Consider the following 16600-nt stretch of genomic DNA (forward strand, 5'->3'; position numbering starts at 1 on the left):
TTGTGATACCAGACATAACCACAGACTACCCTGTTGCATTCAGAGATATGAAGCCATGAAGGGAAAAGATTTATTCATTATTTTAAACTGCACAATATGCATGATAAAAGTATAGAGAAAACAAAAAGATTTTCCCGGCATGCCAACATGTGGGTTGTACGCTTCGTAAATTTCTACATGAACGATTTTAAGGTCGAGAGACAGATATGTAATTAACCAAAGAGTGCTGTGAATGTCTGATTAATTTTAAGGCCCTGACACAAGCCGACGGTCGGCCATTTGTCAATGTCACGCCGTTGTGAGTGTCTGTCACCATGGCTTTTGTGGTGTGTCCTGCAGCAATGGCTGTTTGGCCAGTGCTAGGTGTGCTAATCCAAGAGACAGCAGAAATTTTGCAATATTCTCCTAAGCTGGAGAGTGTGGCAGGATTTAGTTTCACCACACTGAACAGTCCTATAACTGGCAGTGGATAAGCCACTTACACAGATTATTTTTTACAGCAGACTTTTCTGAAAATTGGAGCAGCACAGAGAAATACAGTTACAGCCTCTTCTTAACCACCTCATATAAAACATAAACTTGATATGAAGGCATTTGCCATTTAGAGTATCGTCTGACTAAATGTGTTGCATCACTGCCAATGGCACACTACTAAAAAGACTCATCATGGGGAATTAGGAGAAAACAACTGAATTTGTAAGATGCATGTTGGATGCAGCAGGTAAAACTGAGGTTCCTGTTTCATATCAAAATCAGATGGTTCTCTGGCCTGATGGTTAAAGAACCAGCTGGATGGGAAATGCATGTTTGGTTCTCTGGCAGTTCATTTATGTAAAACATATTTAGAAAAAATGCTCTTTCACAGCTTTGAGTTTTCAATGCAAGAATGTGATGTAAATAAAAAATACAGGGATGAAAAAACAGCAACACAGACAACTTTTACATCCTTAATTTAATGAGAGTCATTAGGAGCAACTGCTGCATGTGTATTCCAACATCTTTATTTCTTAATACAAAGTTGATTCAGCGAATAAATATGTAATGTGTCACAGCTTTCTACTGACTCCAGTTCGTTTCTCATTTGCATCATTTTAAATAACATTTGCCAGAGAACCAAACCTGTTTTGTAGAGTCATCTGTCTTTATCACGCACACAAAAAAGGAGTCACACATCTGCGTTCACTGTATGAACGGGAAGCACACACTTTCAAAAGGAAAACATTTATAATGGCGACTTGAGGGTCACTTTACTCATGTCTGCCACTGACTGGCCACAGGTACCTTAAAAACAGTTGTATTTTTATTTGTAGGTATAGAGCATGTATTAAGTGTAAATTACTGTGAAAGGAAGTTTAACGGCTGTGGCTGCAGTGACACTGTAAGAAACGGTCGAACAAAAGAACTACTGAATAATAGCAATTCAACACAAATACAGGAAGGAGGGAAAAATCTGTTATAAAGGTGTGTATAGTTTCTTCCCTAACACAAGTCTTCCCTTTGCGAGGGGAAATCTGGAAAGCTCTACTCTACTTTCTGATGCAGGGTTTCCACATGCCACCAAGAGTCCACAATATGACATTTAGAAACCGTATTTGGCCTGTGTCTGTCTGCGGGTTAGCTTGTTGTCTGCCCAGCTGTTCTTGAGCTCCAACTCACGTTCCTTTGCCTGCATGAGAAGAAAAGCAAGTAAAATTTTCCACAGGAAGAAAAAGGATGCAGTCAACTGGCCAAACCGGTTTTTTTAAATTAAATTTAAAGTGTTACAATTTGAACACGCTTGTGGTCAGGGTGAGATCTGTACTCAGTATGTATGTCTAATTATGGGGTCAGTACCAGAGTTATCACAGGGAAATCCCATCTTTAGAGAAGCCAAAAGCCTGACTGAGTACAAACACAAATATGAGCTCTGAATACAACCGTCTTAACAATATCCCTGTGCACTAATCCCTACTCTCATTACCATCTGGGGTGTGTAAAAATAAAACACTACACATGACAGTAGAGCCAATTACTCTGAATGTTAAACAAGAAGCTACAGGAGGAGCAAAGACAAATTTGGCTACTATTTTTAGCTTCCTTAAATGCCATGTGTGGGCTCGCCATCTTGCAGATTATAAACCAGTTGGCAACACAACGCTCGATGTTTGCCGTGTCCAAACAAGCATGGCAGTCGACAGATTGGAGCTGAATGTGTGCAGACATGTCACACTGGAAATGCAAGACTCTTGGAGAACTCTTGACTCACACCCTGCTCTGTATTCCCTTCATAACTAACTACAAAATAATGTATGAATTCTGCCAAGCTGGTCGAGTAGTTAGCTGCAATATATTCTGTTTGTGTTTCATTACATTAATGAATCTAACTGATCTCTGAATCACTGTCAACAGACATCCCCACAGATCCTAGCAAACATGACAACATGACAGAATTTACAACCCACAAATCTGGTAAGTATAACTTGGGCTTTAGGAGCACTCACCTGATGAATGAGATATGTTATCTGATGCTTGCGTCGCTGTTGTCCTGTAGGCTGCTCTCCTTTTTTCTGCAGAAATAAAAAGGTAGACGTTACATTAAGTTAAATGTGCTGTAGTGAACGTGTTGTTTCTTTGCAAAACTGACTCTTGAGAGCAATCAGGACATGTTCCACAATATTATCTTTGTAACAGCCCTGTAAGTATGAAGCCCATCTGCATGTTGTTGTTTGGTATAACCCTCATGAGTCATATCACAAAGCCATAATCTTACTTTTGAATGTTCTCGTTAGAGAATTAAGAAACCTGTCTGTTGAATCAGGCCATGAAGTGTTTTTAGTTTTAACCACATCAAACATTTTTAATGGTTCGAGGGCTTTAGGTGTTGCCAGTCTCATCGGAGAATCATCAATAGTGTGTGAAAGCACACAACATCCAACCACATTCCAAAAGCCACACAAAAAAAATCTGAGCATAAACCTTAGCACAACTTTACACCCAACCCTGTCAGTTCTGGGCCACCAGTGCAAGATGCCCCCTTTGATAGAGATCTAGTCAGGTCACCTTGCTGAAGGACTGACGGGTCTGCTTCTCTTCTGTTATGCTCTTGGTCATCCACTGCTGGTTGCCGCTCAGCTGGTCGTCCCCTTTGATCTCCAGAAACTTGACCTCCTCTTTGCCCCTGTTCCGTTTCCCTTGCAGCCGCATAAACTGAATCACAGGAAGAAAATGCTCATGTCAATTGAACTTTGTTTTAAACTTGGCTTGATGCAGCTGCAAAATTAATTGGAATTAACCCTCTTGAAAAAGTATGGAGTTATACAGATAGAAGAAGCAGCAAACTTCTTACCGCTTCGTCATCAAACATAGCAGAGTTGCCGGGCTCTTCAGCCTCTGCCAATCCCGCGTCAGGATCTTGGTAATATGGCTCATTATAATATCCCTGTCAACAGAGAAAATGTTGAAGCTTGAAGTGATGTTCACTTTTGCTGGTTTATATCTTTTTACTGTCTACAGTCAGTTATTAGACTGCTCTCATTTTTTTAGTTTGTACAGGGAGGCCTCTTGCTTTCTCTCAACTGCTGCAGTTCAAGCAGTGAGCGTACTTGGGATGCCGACAGCTCTTCTGTGCACTCGACTAATGGATACTCTGCATCGTTAATGTTTTTGAATGGCAAAACGAGGATGTCACTGCATACAGGTTTCCATGATTGCAGTCAGATCTGACGAACTCGAGTAATTCAGCATTTACAAGAGGACTGCTTTTGAATTGGATTGACCTTTGTTAGCTCATTTTTAAACACTAATGCCTCAAGTAAATTTAAACACAGTCAGAATATTCAGAATCTAAAGCCATCCTGCTTACATGTACATGAAGTAGTCATGATTACCTGAGGGAGAGCTTCTGGGCCTGGCATGGGCTGCTGATACTGCGGGTATTGACCTCCCCATGGACCAGCTCCCTCACTGTTCCCCCCAAAGTCGAGAGGAGCATCTGACTGACCTGGCTCATCTGCAGGTGCAAGAGGAAGAGGCTCTGCGGGGGCTCCTGGCTCAGGGTCTAAGCTTGGGATGACCGCAGGGAGAGGCTGGGAGCTCTCGCCCAGAGAAAAGTAGTTCTGTGGGGTTATGTCCTCTTCGTTGTCCTGGTCATCAGTGGCTATTTGTCTAGCTAGCTGCAGGGCGGCGGACTTTGCTGCAGCTTTGATAGCAGAGGGAGATGCACTAGAACCAAGCAGACCTTGAGCTGGGGCTCCAGGCTTGGGTCCTTTGGGTTCTTGGCGCTTGGTGAGTGTGTGAGGAATCAGGGGTCTATCCATCTCTTTTACTGTCAGGTTTTTGGGTTGGGGAAGAAGGGAGGACAGGCCTGAACCCTGGAAGAAGCAAGCAATATGAATGGAAACAGCTACATCCCTGACATTTTATATTGTCTGTTTATGAAGCAGAAGGATAAAATAATACTTATGTGTCATTGATTTCCATATTGATGTATTTTTAGCCGTACGGAAGGAGTGGAAATGTTTAGAAGAACATCAAAAGAGACACAAATGAGGGAGGTGGCAGAGTTAAATCTAAGATGGCATGTGTACTGTAAACAGCTCTGTCAATAACTAGAGAGTTTAAATGCAAAACACTCTAGATGCTACAGTAGTTTAACTCCAGTGGGGGGTTTTGGGACACAGGTAAGCTTTTCATCACTAGTACATTACCCCATAATGTGATAATCAGAAGGTCATATATGACGGTTTCTGTGGTAATTCATTTAAAACAGGTCTGAGTGTTGCTTCAATATTCTTGAATGAAAGTATTTGAGGTAATAAACAATTCAGATAACTGTGAATGTAACTGCACACAGTGAGATATTCATACCTGAGGTTGTAGTTTTTTCTTTGCTGGTTCATCATCATCATCAGAGTCTGACTGTGGACAAGAAATACATAGATTATGAATCACAACTTGGTTACATACCATAGGAGAGACAATACGTTAAAAGGAAACTCACATCCCGTTTCAGGATCTGTGGTACGGTGATCTTGACAGGCTCTGTCCTCTTCTTCGGTTTAGGTAGACTGGACAGTAAGCCTCCTTTAGATGGCTGAGGATCCAGGTCATCGTTTGACGTGCTGTCTCCTGCTGAACGGATCGTTTTTGTCTCCTTTCTTGGTTCACCGATTCCTCCGACCGATCCTGGCTTTTTAGGTACAGGAAGGAGTGAGAAGAGCCCACCTATGCTGGCTTTGCTCTCCGGTGCGGAAGAAGTTGAGGTTTCCTCTGAGTCACTCTCATCACTGCTGCCATAAGCGACTAAAGACATGTTTGCTGATGTTATTGAAGATTATTAATCTGAAGGAACTCGTGGACATGGATAACCACTTCCCTTTGATTTGGTGTCGAGAAGCCGTTCTCACTTTCAGACGAGTTTACTTCAATTAAAGGTACGATAATCTTTGATGATTATAGCCACAAAGACTAAAAAGAGCCTTTCAGTGAGCTTATTAAATCAAAGGACTGTCCCAACTTCACAGCGGTAGCTAATGTTAGCTAGGCCGCCGCAGCCTACGATATTAATTAACTGACCGTTTCTGGCGTAAACGAACTCAATTCGTTTCAGATCTGTTGCAGCACATAAAACGACACTGTTCGTTGCAGCAATTGTGATTTACATCACAGAAAATGAGCTTTTTAATCCATAGACTCCATCAAAACATTCGCCTCGATCATTTATGATTGAAGAAACGGCAACTGCGCAGCTTTTTGCGCAGCTTTTTTCTTCTTCTTCGGTTTGTTTTTCGGTTGTTCTTCTCCCTTGAGTTTAATGACGGTTGGAAAACAAGCGTTCAGGCGCATTACCGCCACCTACTGGACTGGAGTGTGTAGCAGTAGATGGGCAGGAAACAAACAAACAAATAAATACATAAATAAATTCTCTCTATTATTCCTGTTTTTCTTAAATAATCAAATAGAAGCTTACACATGCTCCTTGATGCTCCCCAATGTAATACTGCACTTTCCCTCTGTTAGTCATGTTATTAACTGCCTTCTTTCTTCTTTACACCTGTTGCAATCCATTAGTACATGTTTGACTGTTTCCAGTTTGTTACAGTGTGCACATAGTCCAGTAGGGTGCTTCCCTATTCCATAGAGGGTGTCATTTAATCCTGTGTGTCCTATCCTCAGACAGGTAATGATCATGTCTTTCCTTGGGCTCCCACTGTAATCTACCAACACCTACATGTTTCTGAATACTGTGAAGATGTCTTCCTGTGTCGCCCAAGTCCCAGTGTTCCTGCCAGGTTTTGTGCATACAGTCCTTTATTATGGTTTTAACCTCTGCTATACTTAGTGGCACTTGCATGTCAATTAACTGTTGTTTTAATGATTGTTTAGCCAGTATGTCTGCTTTTTCCTTTCCTTACACCCCACATGGGCAGGAACCCAAAGGAAGGAGTTTGTTATCAGTTGGGAAACAACTTCAAGGCATTCACGCCCCCAGCAGACAGAGTGTGTATCGACATCAATCTATGACAAAATAAAACAAAATACATGAGCCATTGTTACACTGACTTTTCAGGTTTGAACAGAGTCGAGTTTACATTCTGCAATTAAAAACTTACACATGATGATCCGATTCCAGTATTTTTAGACTAAATTTGACAACTTTTAGGCCAAAGAAATCATAGATTTCTACAGAATTCTGGCTACACCCCTGTTGGTGATCCACCCTAATTTTCTGCAACAGCAATTTAAGCATTACAAGATAAAATGAAGGTGCAAAGCTTGATTACAATATCTTCAGAAAAACAAAGAGAAATAACACAGTGCCCATTTAAGTCATTACCTTATTTGGATGTAAAGCAAGAAAATATAACAAGCTTATATTTCCTTATTGTCTTAATTTTCCATCCATATATGTCACTAACATTAAAGACTGTACAGACAGCCAAAAAACATGTTGACACCCCTTTTGTCATGTTTTTTTGGTCTTGGGCTGTTTTCTATGGTTTGGGCTAGGCCTAATGGCAAGCTTACCAACTGGACAAACTGGGCTAAAGTAGGCCTCAGACCCTCAGGGGGTCACAAACACTCCAGGTGCACTCTGCTGGGGAAAACTGTGAGACCTAATAGAGGTCCACAACTAATTTTTGCCTTGGGGCCATCTAGTGGATTAGGACAACCATGGCTAGCCCAGAAAAATCTTCCTGCTACAGCAGACAGTACTATTTAGGACAAGATGCGCTTACATCTTTGAGGGAACTCTACTGTTTCAACATATTAATGCCCTCAGTACACAAATCAAAGTCTGTAAAGAAATGTTTTGTGTTTGGTGTGGAGCCCAGATCTCAACCCACCAAACACCTTTGGGATGAATTGGACCAGAAACTGCAAGCCAGGCTTTATCACCCAAACTCAGTGGCCAACCAACCCTTACAGCCAAGTCCCACAAAGTCTTGTCCCAAAAACAGAGAAGTGGAGGCTGTCAAAGCAATATGTTAATGCCTGTGGTTTTGGATTGAGGTGTCCACATATGTTTGGCTAATTTCAGATAGATGAAAATTAGGATATAAGATGCCTTGTAACATGGATGATAATTAATATCTGTGGCAATGACAACCTTAGCTTATGTAGGTGTAACTGGGAGACAGGCTGAGCTAGCAGCAGGGTTATCCTAATTTCATTGAAAAAATGCACCACTAACACATAATATTAGCTGACATGATAAAACATAAAGGGCCCTTTGTAACTGACACTGAGGCTCTATCTTTAAGATGCTCTTTGTGTCAAAATTTGATACCTTCATCATCTCAGTTTGGTGTTTATGTTTTCATTCATCAGACAAGCCACCTCACCGTCCTCTTTTTAAAAAAAAATTATAGTTCTTTTTTATTATGCTTGCATTCATTTGCTTATTCTCAAATTTCCTTTTTTGTCTCTTATTGTCTGATATTTCAATCTGTAATTGCAGTGCGTATTTTATATTAACATCTCTGTAAAGGACTTTGTAAACTTGTTTTTGAAAATGCTATATGAATGAAGTTTATTATACTATTATTATTATTATTATTAGAAATGTATGTGTTTAATGAAATTACCACACAACACAACGATGCCGTGGAAGTATTATCACAGAAAAACTGTTTTTTGCTTTGGGCCTCTGTGCGGATTAATCCGGTCATGTAGATGAATTTAGTCCACTCATTTTAAGCAGATTAAGGTAAACGTTAAAAGAATAAAAATATTGATACCATCAATTTCTATCTCAAATGTTTTTTGTTTGTTTGTTTGTTTGTTTTACATGAGATGAGCCTGCAGTGCGAGGCTTTGGCCGCCAGGGGCGATAACCGCAGCTTCATCAGGTACTGGGGGCGCGTCTGCGAAGTGGGAAGCGGGTTTCAATTTCAAACCCAAACAGTCCGAGAGACGAGCCAGCCAGTGGATTGTGGGATAAGGCTACAACCAACTAGTTAGAGCGTTTAGCGGCAGAATTTGTAACGTAACTCAAAGATAAATTTGGACAGTGTCGTTCCCTGCAGCCGTGATTACAGTCCCCAGATTCCGCGGAAAAAAAAGTCGCTCGCCGCGTCTTCGCTCCAGTTTTCCGCGCCTGGTTAATTTGGATGATAAACCGACGCTTGGCTTGTTTGCAGCAGGTGTTGACCAATCCGGACACTGTGCCACATTAAAACTACCACTGTGTTTTAATTCATTATCTGACACAGCAAGCCATTTCTGCAAGAAACATGCCGAGGTCCAACAGGCAAAGAGAATACAAACCTGGTGATCTTGTGTTTGCTAAAATGAAGGGGTATCCACACTGGCCTGCGAGGGTAAGCACCTGATGTTATATTTCTTTTCTTCCATCTTAAGGTTTGCTTTTTTATTTCAGTCCCTCTGGCTGCCTGCTGCCACCACTTGTTTACCTGCGAGGCCTAACAGTAGTTAGCGTTAGCTACCATGAGTTAGCTTAGCTCGGTCGTGTTAGCTAGCGTTGCCCAGCATCCACACACAGCTAGCAAACTGTAGACAGTTGCAAATTTCTTTCGGGTGAGTCATCGCGTAGACAGACACCTCATTACCCTTCTCCGCTAACTAAATATGAATGTTGTTGCTAGCTGCTCTCCGCCACCAACGCTGCTGTTCATGTCCCGTTTTCGTCTCCCAGGGGGCCTTTTATGCTAACGTTAACTTTAAGCTAACCGTTAAAAGGAGCAGTTGGGTAACCTAACTGCGGCTACAAGTTAACGGTCATGTCACACACAGCCTTAACGTCTGTCCACTAGCAAACATTATCTTAACATTAAAGCTGTGCTGTGTGAGCACGCAGATACGAAGCCACGGTGTAACTCATTAGCCAAGTTACGTGCTAAATAAGTTTAAAGTTGTTTTCCATTATAACTGTTGCATTACAGACTACACATGGCTGCTTGTGTCGCCATATGCTTTGGTACTTCTGTAAACATGCCCGCCCGCCCACACTTGTTGCGACAGTATTTGGGCTTGTAACGTTAATATAACTTCCATTACGTTAAAATTTGGTCCAGACTAATAAAACAGAATGGTATAAGACTGTAACGTAATGTCTGCCCGGTCCATAAACACACAGAAGCCCAATATTGCATTCAATTTTTCCTAATCATTCATCATAGGAGAAAATGTGACCTTTTAACTCTCACTCAGGGCTTCATAAATACTGTTATGCATTTACTTAAAAATAAGAAAAATTGTGATTAAAAAGATCCTGCTGCACTACAGCCAAAACTACAGCGGAAAAATGTGGAAATAAAACAGCACAAAACCACAACTGGCCTGTGCTGTTGAAAAGGAAACACAGGGTTGCACTAGTTGTTGATGCAGCAGCCATTCATACATTTCAGTGACAGAAGTTGTGGCTTTCACCCACGCAAAAACTTTCTTTTGGTCTATCAAGAGGGCCACTAAAACCTTTTAAATCTGCACCACCCAGAATAGTTAAGTTAGTGTCCGTTTTTGTCTGAGCCTCTTCCCTCCTTTTTCTTATCAGCTATGCCCCTTGTCAGCAGGCTCCAGGTCCAGCCCCACCTATCCTGACACAGTGACCCTATCTGGGAATGCATGAAGACACGTCTCACAGTTTATAATCTGATGCCATGCTTGGCCGTCATAACAGTGTCTTCCTGTGTTTCAGTGTTTCGCGGTGGTCTTTTAGATACACGAATAAATACTGGCAGAGTGGCGGAGCCAAACAGTGAGTTGCAGGGATGTTAAAGATAAGAACTGAGTAACCTCTGTTCTCTAGTTGGCTCATTAGGAGTTATATGAGAAGGGATTTTACTGTAACTGTGAGGACCTGATTGAGCTGAGCAATACATTTAAAATGCCTCAATGAAGAGTAGGCATGTAGTGACAGAAAATGGCCAACATTTTTGATACTAATATAATATAACTAATATAACTGTTAACTGATATTTTCTGGTTCAGGCCTTTCAAACATGAGGATTTGCTGCTCTCCTCTCCTCTATCATTGTAAATTAAATATTTTTGGTTTTTGTACTGAGTGTCTGATAATACAAGTAGTAGTTTTCCTGTTATTTATAGATTAAACAATCAATTGATTAATCAAAATAAAATTATTATAATCTCCAGACTGGACTTCAAAAATGCTGCAGATGTGCAACTTTTATTTAAAAAAAAAAAAACAAACAAAACTTTTATAGCTATGGACATATGTTCTAGCTGTAAATATGTTTTTCAAATTTAGTTTTTAAACTCAGAATACCAGTGACCGTCATTAATTTGATGTTGTTTTAGTGGTCCTGTGTTTGTTACATCAACATATGAATCAGTTTTTGGCTTTGTGTCTTATCATTTTTACTATTTAAAGAGCTGTGCACATTTTTGGATTTATCAGCATTCTTCCTCAAGATGTTGTGTTCTTAATTCACAGATTGATGAGTTACCTGAAGGAGCCGTGAAGTCCCCCTCAAACAAGTACCAGGTGTTCTTTTTTGGGACGCATGAGACGTGAGTAATCTGTGTTAAGGTTTTCCCTCTTATTCCAAGTTCAGAAAATGAAACCTGAATGCTACTGAAAACGAGTTTCTTATCTGTATTTGTGTCCATTTATGTGCATCACATTAATCACGTAATGTAAATATGCAGTAAGCAGTTGAACTTGATGTGCTTGAGCGGATGGATGCACACATTTAGAAAGCTCACTGAGTTATGTTTGACCACCACAGGGCGTTCCTGGGGGCCAAGGATTTGTGCCCGTATGAGGAAAATAAGGAGAAATTTGGAAAAGCAAACAAAAGGAAAGGCTTCACTGAGGGACTCTGGGAGATCGAGAACAACCCCACCGTCACACATGAAGGCTATGAGGTGTGTGTATATCGAGGATAGATGCCAGGTGTTTATTTGTGCACATTAGGATGTTGGAGTTAACTGTGATGGAAGAAAGCCAAACTGGAGATACATTTTCTCTAGTTTTTGGTTTAACCTGTGCTTGATTGTTGGTGTGTTGTGTGATCTGATGTTGCTCCAGCCTGTTTCCTTTTCTTACACCAGTATTTTAATCTCTGCCTGCAGTCATCGAAGAAGGACAACGTGTCAGAAGAAGCAGGGGACACAGGGAGTTCGGAGAAAGCAGGTGCCGAGGGCAGCAGTGATGAAGATGAAGGGGCCCTGGTCATCGACGAGAAGAACGAGAGGGGAGGAACTAAACGAAAAGCAGAGGAGTCCACAGAGGTGAGCTTTAAGTCCGTCAGTCGTACACAGTCCAAGAAAAAGCTTTGTCGTCAGTTCTTAGTCGAGCCCTCTGTCTCTCTGACACCTCCTCAAACCTTTTGTCAGACATCACCCAAGCGGCCGAAGGATACAGAGGCAGAAGGTGATTCTGAAGTAGACCATAACAAGTCAAACACGGAGGCCAAGCTCAACGATGTGGCTGGACCCAAGGCAACTGCTCCCTCCTCACAGAGCGAGTCAAAAGCAGAGGCCCAGGAAAACGCTCCAGCAGGAGGCCAGCTAACAGCAGATAAGGTGAGATACTCCTTGTATTAGTGTTTTTCACCAGGGAAACATCAAATTACGAGGAGCTGAAGCAACAGTTAACCCCCTCTTACCTGTAGTGCTGTTTATCAATCTAGACTATTTTGATGTGAGTTGCTGAGTGTTGGAGATATCGGCCATAGAGATGTCTCTTTCCAGAAATCATGACCTGGTTACTCAAGCTAATCCACAGATTTGGTTGTGAGCAGTTTCATGTAGGAACTATTTTCTTTCTGCCAAACTACACCCACCAGCCATATCACTACACAGTCAGCCTAGTCATCGGAATAAAATGTTGGTGTTGTACTGCAAACCATGAATATGTTACATTTGTATGTTTTGTATGTATCATATCAACGTTTCTACAGTGACGTAGTGTATGAGCTGACTTAAAGGGGATATATGGTTGTGCGTAGACCCTACGCACATAGCCTACACCGTTGTGAGCATTTTTACTTCTGCAGTGGTGTGTCTGTGTCTCTCTGCAGTTACATCTCCAAAAGGCTAGATGGCAGTGGAGGTTTCTGTTTCTGTTAAGTGCTGTAAAGTTTAGTTGATTCAAAACACACATTAAACATGGCTTAATAGAGACAATATCAAACACAAATACGCAAATTGGCTTCACTATAAATCGCAGCATTGACGGACAAACACTTGTCTTCATCTGGACGCGTTTTCCAAGCAAATACAACATGCTAACGTTATTAGCACAAGCCTATGGCATTTTACATTGTATAAATTAGCCTAGCAACTAGCGAGCTTTCCCTCTTCTCATATAAAGTCAGGGACAGCAGCAGCATTTAACAAAGCTAACGACACACCATTTGGCTCCATTACAACTCACAACATTCACCGACAAAACAACTGTCTTATACTAAACACATTTTCCAAACAAATACAACATGCTAACATTATTAGTGCCAGCCTATGGCATTTTAAATTGTATAAATTAGCCTAGCAATGAGTGGAGATTTCTTCTTCTCATATGAAGCTAGGATAAATCCCTAAAGGATAAATCAGACAACACTTAAAATGCTATTTTAGTGGAGGCTTTACTGTCTTCACATTTTATTGTTTCTTATCTGTGAAATACAAGTAAACACAAGCTATATTTCCACTGAGGGAAAAGGTGTCAGTATACAGAAATAGACAGGAGGTCTCCGTCACCATGATGCGTAGTTACAATTCTGGGGAGGTGCATGTCAGGCTATGTTGACGTAGAGCCTACGCCGTAGCTATGATTTCAGTGACCCAGTGCTTTTTTTACAGCAGGGATAGTACCACTAAAAGCAGTTGGTGTTTTTTTATCAAGAAATTGCTGCTTTTCCAGCATGGATTGGTCCTGTAAAACCAGATATTTCAAGCCAAAACACAATTGTTCTGCATAAAACTGCTCACAATACAATGGGTTATCTTGAGTAACCGGGACATGTTTTTTTTTTTAACCTGTAGTGCTATTTATCAGTGTATAGATTGTTTTGGTGTGTGTTGCAGAGTGTTGGAGGTATCAGCAACAGAGATGTCTGGCTTCACAATGCTGTTGAGTTTTCCAAATGTTTTTTTAACCTGTAGTGCCTCCAGCACTCAGCAACTCACACCAAAACAATCTAGATTGATAAATGGCACCACAGGTAAGAGGAAGGACATGTGTTATTGATTTTAGAGTGAGCTGTCCCCTTAATTCTGGTATTTTTATAGGTTTTAGGCTAACGACAACAAAATATTCCGCAGTAATGTTAAGTGTAGATACATTAGGACCATACAGAAATAAATGATAGTATTTGTATGTCAGAGACATTAATTAAATGTAGTAATTGCTCTCCACTGCTCTTCCTGCAGCCTGTGACAGACAGCGCTTAACATCAACTCTCAGAAGAAAACCAAGATTCGTTGATGCTTTTCTCTGGAATTTAAGCATCAACACGATTACCTGCAGGATGCCAGATTTCAACTGTTTAATTAATAGGAGAATTTTAAAAAAAAACCGAAGTGTTTATATTGAGAGACAAATAAATCCTCATTTGCCATTTTTGGGATATCATATATCCCAGAAACAAAAAGTTTGCTAATCTGATTTCAAACAATTGAACTGAGCACTTTAAGGCTCATTTATAAATGGGATTTTGGTGTGTATATATTTTTTATTTCTAAGTGCAATTACACAATTACAAAGACTGAATGCTAGGTGTCAAAAACATTTTTTTTTTTTTTTCAGTTTAGAGGGAAACACTGACTATATGGTAGATAAAAAAGGAAAAACATTTAAACCACACGAAAAAGATAAATACTCCCATTTGATGGTTTTAAAACGTAGATATTGTACAGGAATATGAACAAAATTTCACCCATGCTCTCAGCTTTAGGTCATAGATTAAATGTTTTACTTCCATTTATTTCACCTAGCTTGTCAGCCACATCTTAAATCATATATTCAGTCATTGGATACATGATGAGTTGCACTTTGAAGTTTTTTTTCTGCCCCATTAATCGTCTAGTTCACTGTATGATGTTTTTGTGCAACACGGGTTTTGTTGCTTTGGTGTAGTGGATGCTTCATTACAGGTGACCAAATTACAGGATTAATTTCACCAGATTGAATAAGTAACGCCCATTTGAGAAAAACTATTGTAGGATTAAAACAGTTAATTTGTAATCCCCTCTGTAACTTTCTTAAGATGATGATTGTTCGTTATGGAAAGCAGAAAGACATTCCTGAATGTTGTTGTGTCAGAGCGAGGTCTTGAAACTTTGGTGGAGGTGGAGGTGGAGGTGTGGCGTTGGCTGGGGGGGGGGGGGGGGGGGGGGGGTTTCTGGAGAAATTATTTCAAACTATTTCAAATCCATCAACTCATAATTTCACATTATTACAAGTTCTTATTAAGCTCACATTAACGCTGCCATTGCTTGATACTTGAGATGTAATTTGGAAGAACGCTTTTTTGCATTTCATTAATTACCAAATATGTTACTTTTTCAAATGTATTGCTGACACTGTCAATGCCAACATATGATCTACATGAAATTGAATTGTAAATCATAAATGAAACATTGAAAGAAGAATCTACAGAGTGAACCATCTGTAAAACTGTTTTCAGACGTTTTTTTGGTTTCTAACCCACTTAACTGGAATATGAGTCTGTTTTACTTCAGTCAATGGTCTTATTTTGGTTGTGAAACAAAGTTGTGATGTTTAAAAGATGTTTTATTTCAGCATTTGTTTAGACGACATGTTCAAAATGTGGTGTTTGTTATTTTCCAGTATAGGTAATTTTTCAGGTTCAAATGCCGGACCTGCTCACCATTTACTTGGATGTCAGTGTCATTGCTTTAGTGTTCTTTCCTGTATTTGGCAACATGAATCAAATGTTGAACCCTAAGGGACGTCTCCGCTTTTAAAAGTGAAAATAATCTTGACTGCTTGGCCTAAAATTGCTTATGCCCACCTATAAAATACATCTGACTTCAAACCATACAATGGTCAAAGTGTTCCACTCAAGTCTGGAGTTAATTCAAAGGATAAAATTTGGCATTAAGGTGTATTTCTCGGTTAAGCTTTCTCTTTTACTTTCGGAAGCTGTCATTCATCTTAATCTGCTACTTAGTTTACTGTTGTAGTTGCCAGTCCATTTAATAAACATGTTGATTACAAAAAACCCTCGTTTTTGTCATGTTTATACTCAGTAAATCCTATTTGTTTATTCTAGATTATTCACTTCCTCACTCTGGAAAGCACCAAAATTAACAGGTCTTAGGCACTGAGTTGTTGTTTTTTCTTACACCAAGATTGTCTACAATTACTTTTTCTTTTTTAAAGAAGCAGTGTGTGATTTAGTTGCACCTAGCGGTGAGGATTGCAGATTGCAACCATCTGAAACCTCTCCCAAGAGCCAAACATGGACTCTCGCTTAAGATTTCTTCAGTATTTTTGTTGAGATTTTTACCAGGAGCCAAAACAAACAGACCAGGTGATTAAAACTGGTAACAACACTGAATAAAGCAGTTTCACATCACAAAAAAATGTTTCTCCAGTACTGTTTGGTTCGTTGCAGACAGGCTGCTAGCCCAGCACCTGCTAATGGTCGCTCACCTTTTTTCTCTTATGAATTAAGATCAAGACGTTGAGGAGCTTTTTATTGGAAGTGGAATTATCCACCGAGGTTTCTTCCTCTTCAAAATAATTGGACTTGGTGATTCATACATTAGAAATCTGTTTTTGTGATGCTGCTTGTCACAGAGGGGCTGCAAATAAAGATGGCCAACAAGAACCTGAATTGCCTGTGTTTGGTTTGTCTGTTCTGCTCTGCTCTAGAAACATTGCGGTGCAACATGGCAGACTCTGTGGACAGGGACCTGTTCCCTCTGTAGATATATAAACAGATCACCCTAATATAAGGTAACAGAACACAACAATATTTATTTCAGGTTATTATTCACTAAAGAAAACATATTTATTATATTATTTATTTTTGCCAATATATCCTCCTAAATCCTACACACTGGGACCAATAATCATCCTCTTGAGTCCCACAGTACCTTCCAACAGAGTTTTGGACTCAAGTCAGGTGACTTGGACTTGAGTGGGACTTGAAATTAGACTTGA

The 16600-nt window shown here is 40.2% G+C and overlaps 2 protein-coding genes across 2 annotated transcripts; one reads left to right on the plus strand and one right to left on the minus strand.

Annotated features, from left to right (window-relative positions):
• Positions 1 to 46: 46 nt before the first annotated feature.
• On the minus strand, positions 47 to 5752 carry prcc (proline rich mitotic checkpoint control factor). The gene is made up of 7 exons (XM_050034553.1): positions 4979 to 5752; positions 4846 to 4896; positions 3867 to 4349; positions 3326 to 3418; positions 3040 to 3186; positions 2481 to 2546; positions 47 to 1666 (listed from the first exon to the last, which is right to left on the minus strand). The coding sequence occupies exons 1-7, from the start codon at positions 5288 to 5290 to the stop codon at positions 1580 to 1582; spliced, it is 1239 nt and encodes a 412-aa protein (XP_049890510.1). The 5' UTR covers positions 5291 to 5752; the 3' UTR covers positions 47 to 1579.
• A 2574-nt stretch (positions 5753 to 8326) lies between these two features.
• LOC126384091 (hepatoma-derived growth factor-like) lies at positions 8327 to 15653 on the plus strand. The gene is made up of 6 exons (XM_050034980.1): positions 8327 to 8801; positions 10898 to 10974; positions 11193 to 11331; positions 11539 to 11697; positions 11803 to 11991; positions 13840 to 15653. The coding sequence occupies exons 1-6, from the start codon at positions 8715 to 8717 to the stop codon at positions 13858 to 13860; spliced, it is 672 nt and encodes a 223-aa protein (XP_049890937.1). The 5' UTR covers positions 8327 to 8714; the 3' UTR covers positions 13861 to 15653.
• The last annotated feature ends 947 nt before the right edge of the window (positions 15654 to 16600 follow it).

This window comes from Epinephelus moara, chromosome 22 (assembly GCF_006386435.1).
Source record: "Epinephelus moara isolate mb chromosome 22, YSFRI_EMoa_1.0, whole genome shotgun sequence".
Taxonomy (NCBI): domain Eukaryota; kingdom Metazoa; phylum Chordata; class Actinopteri; order Perciformes; family Serranidae; genus Epinephelus; species Epinephelus moara.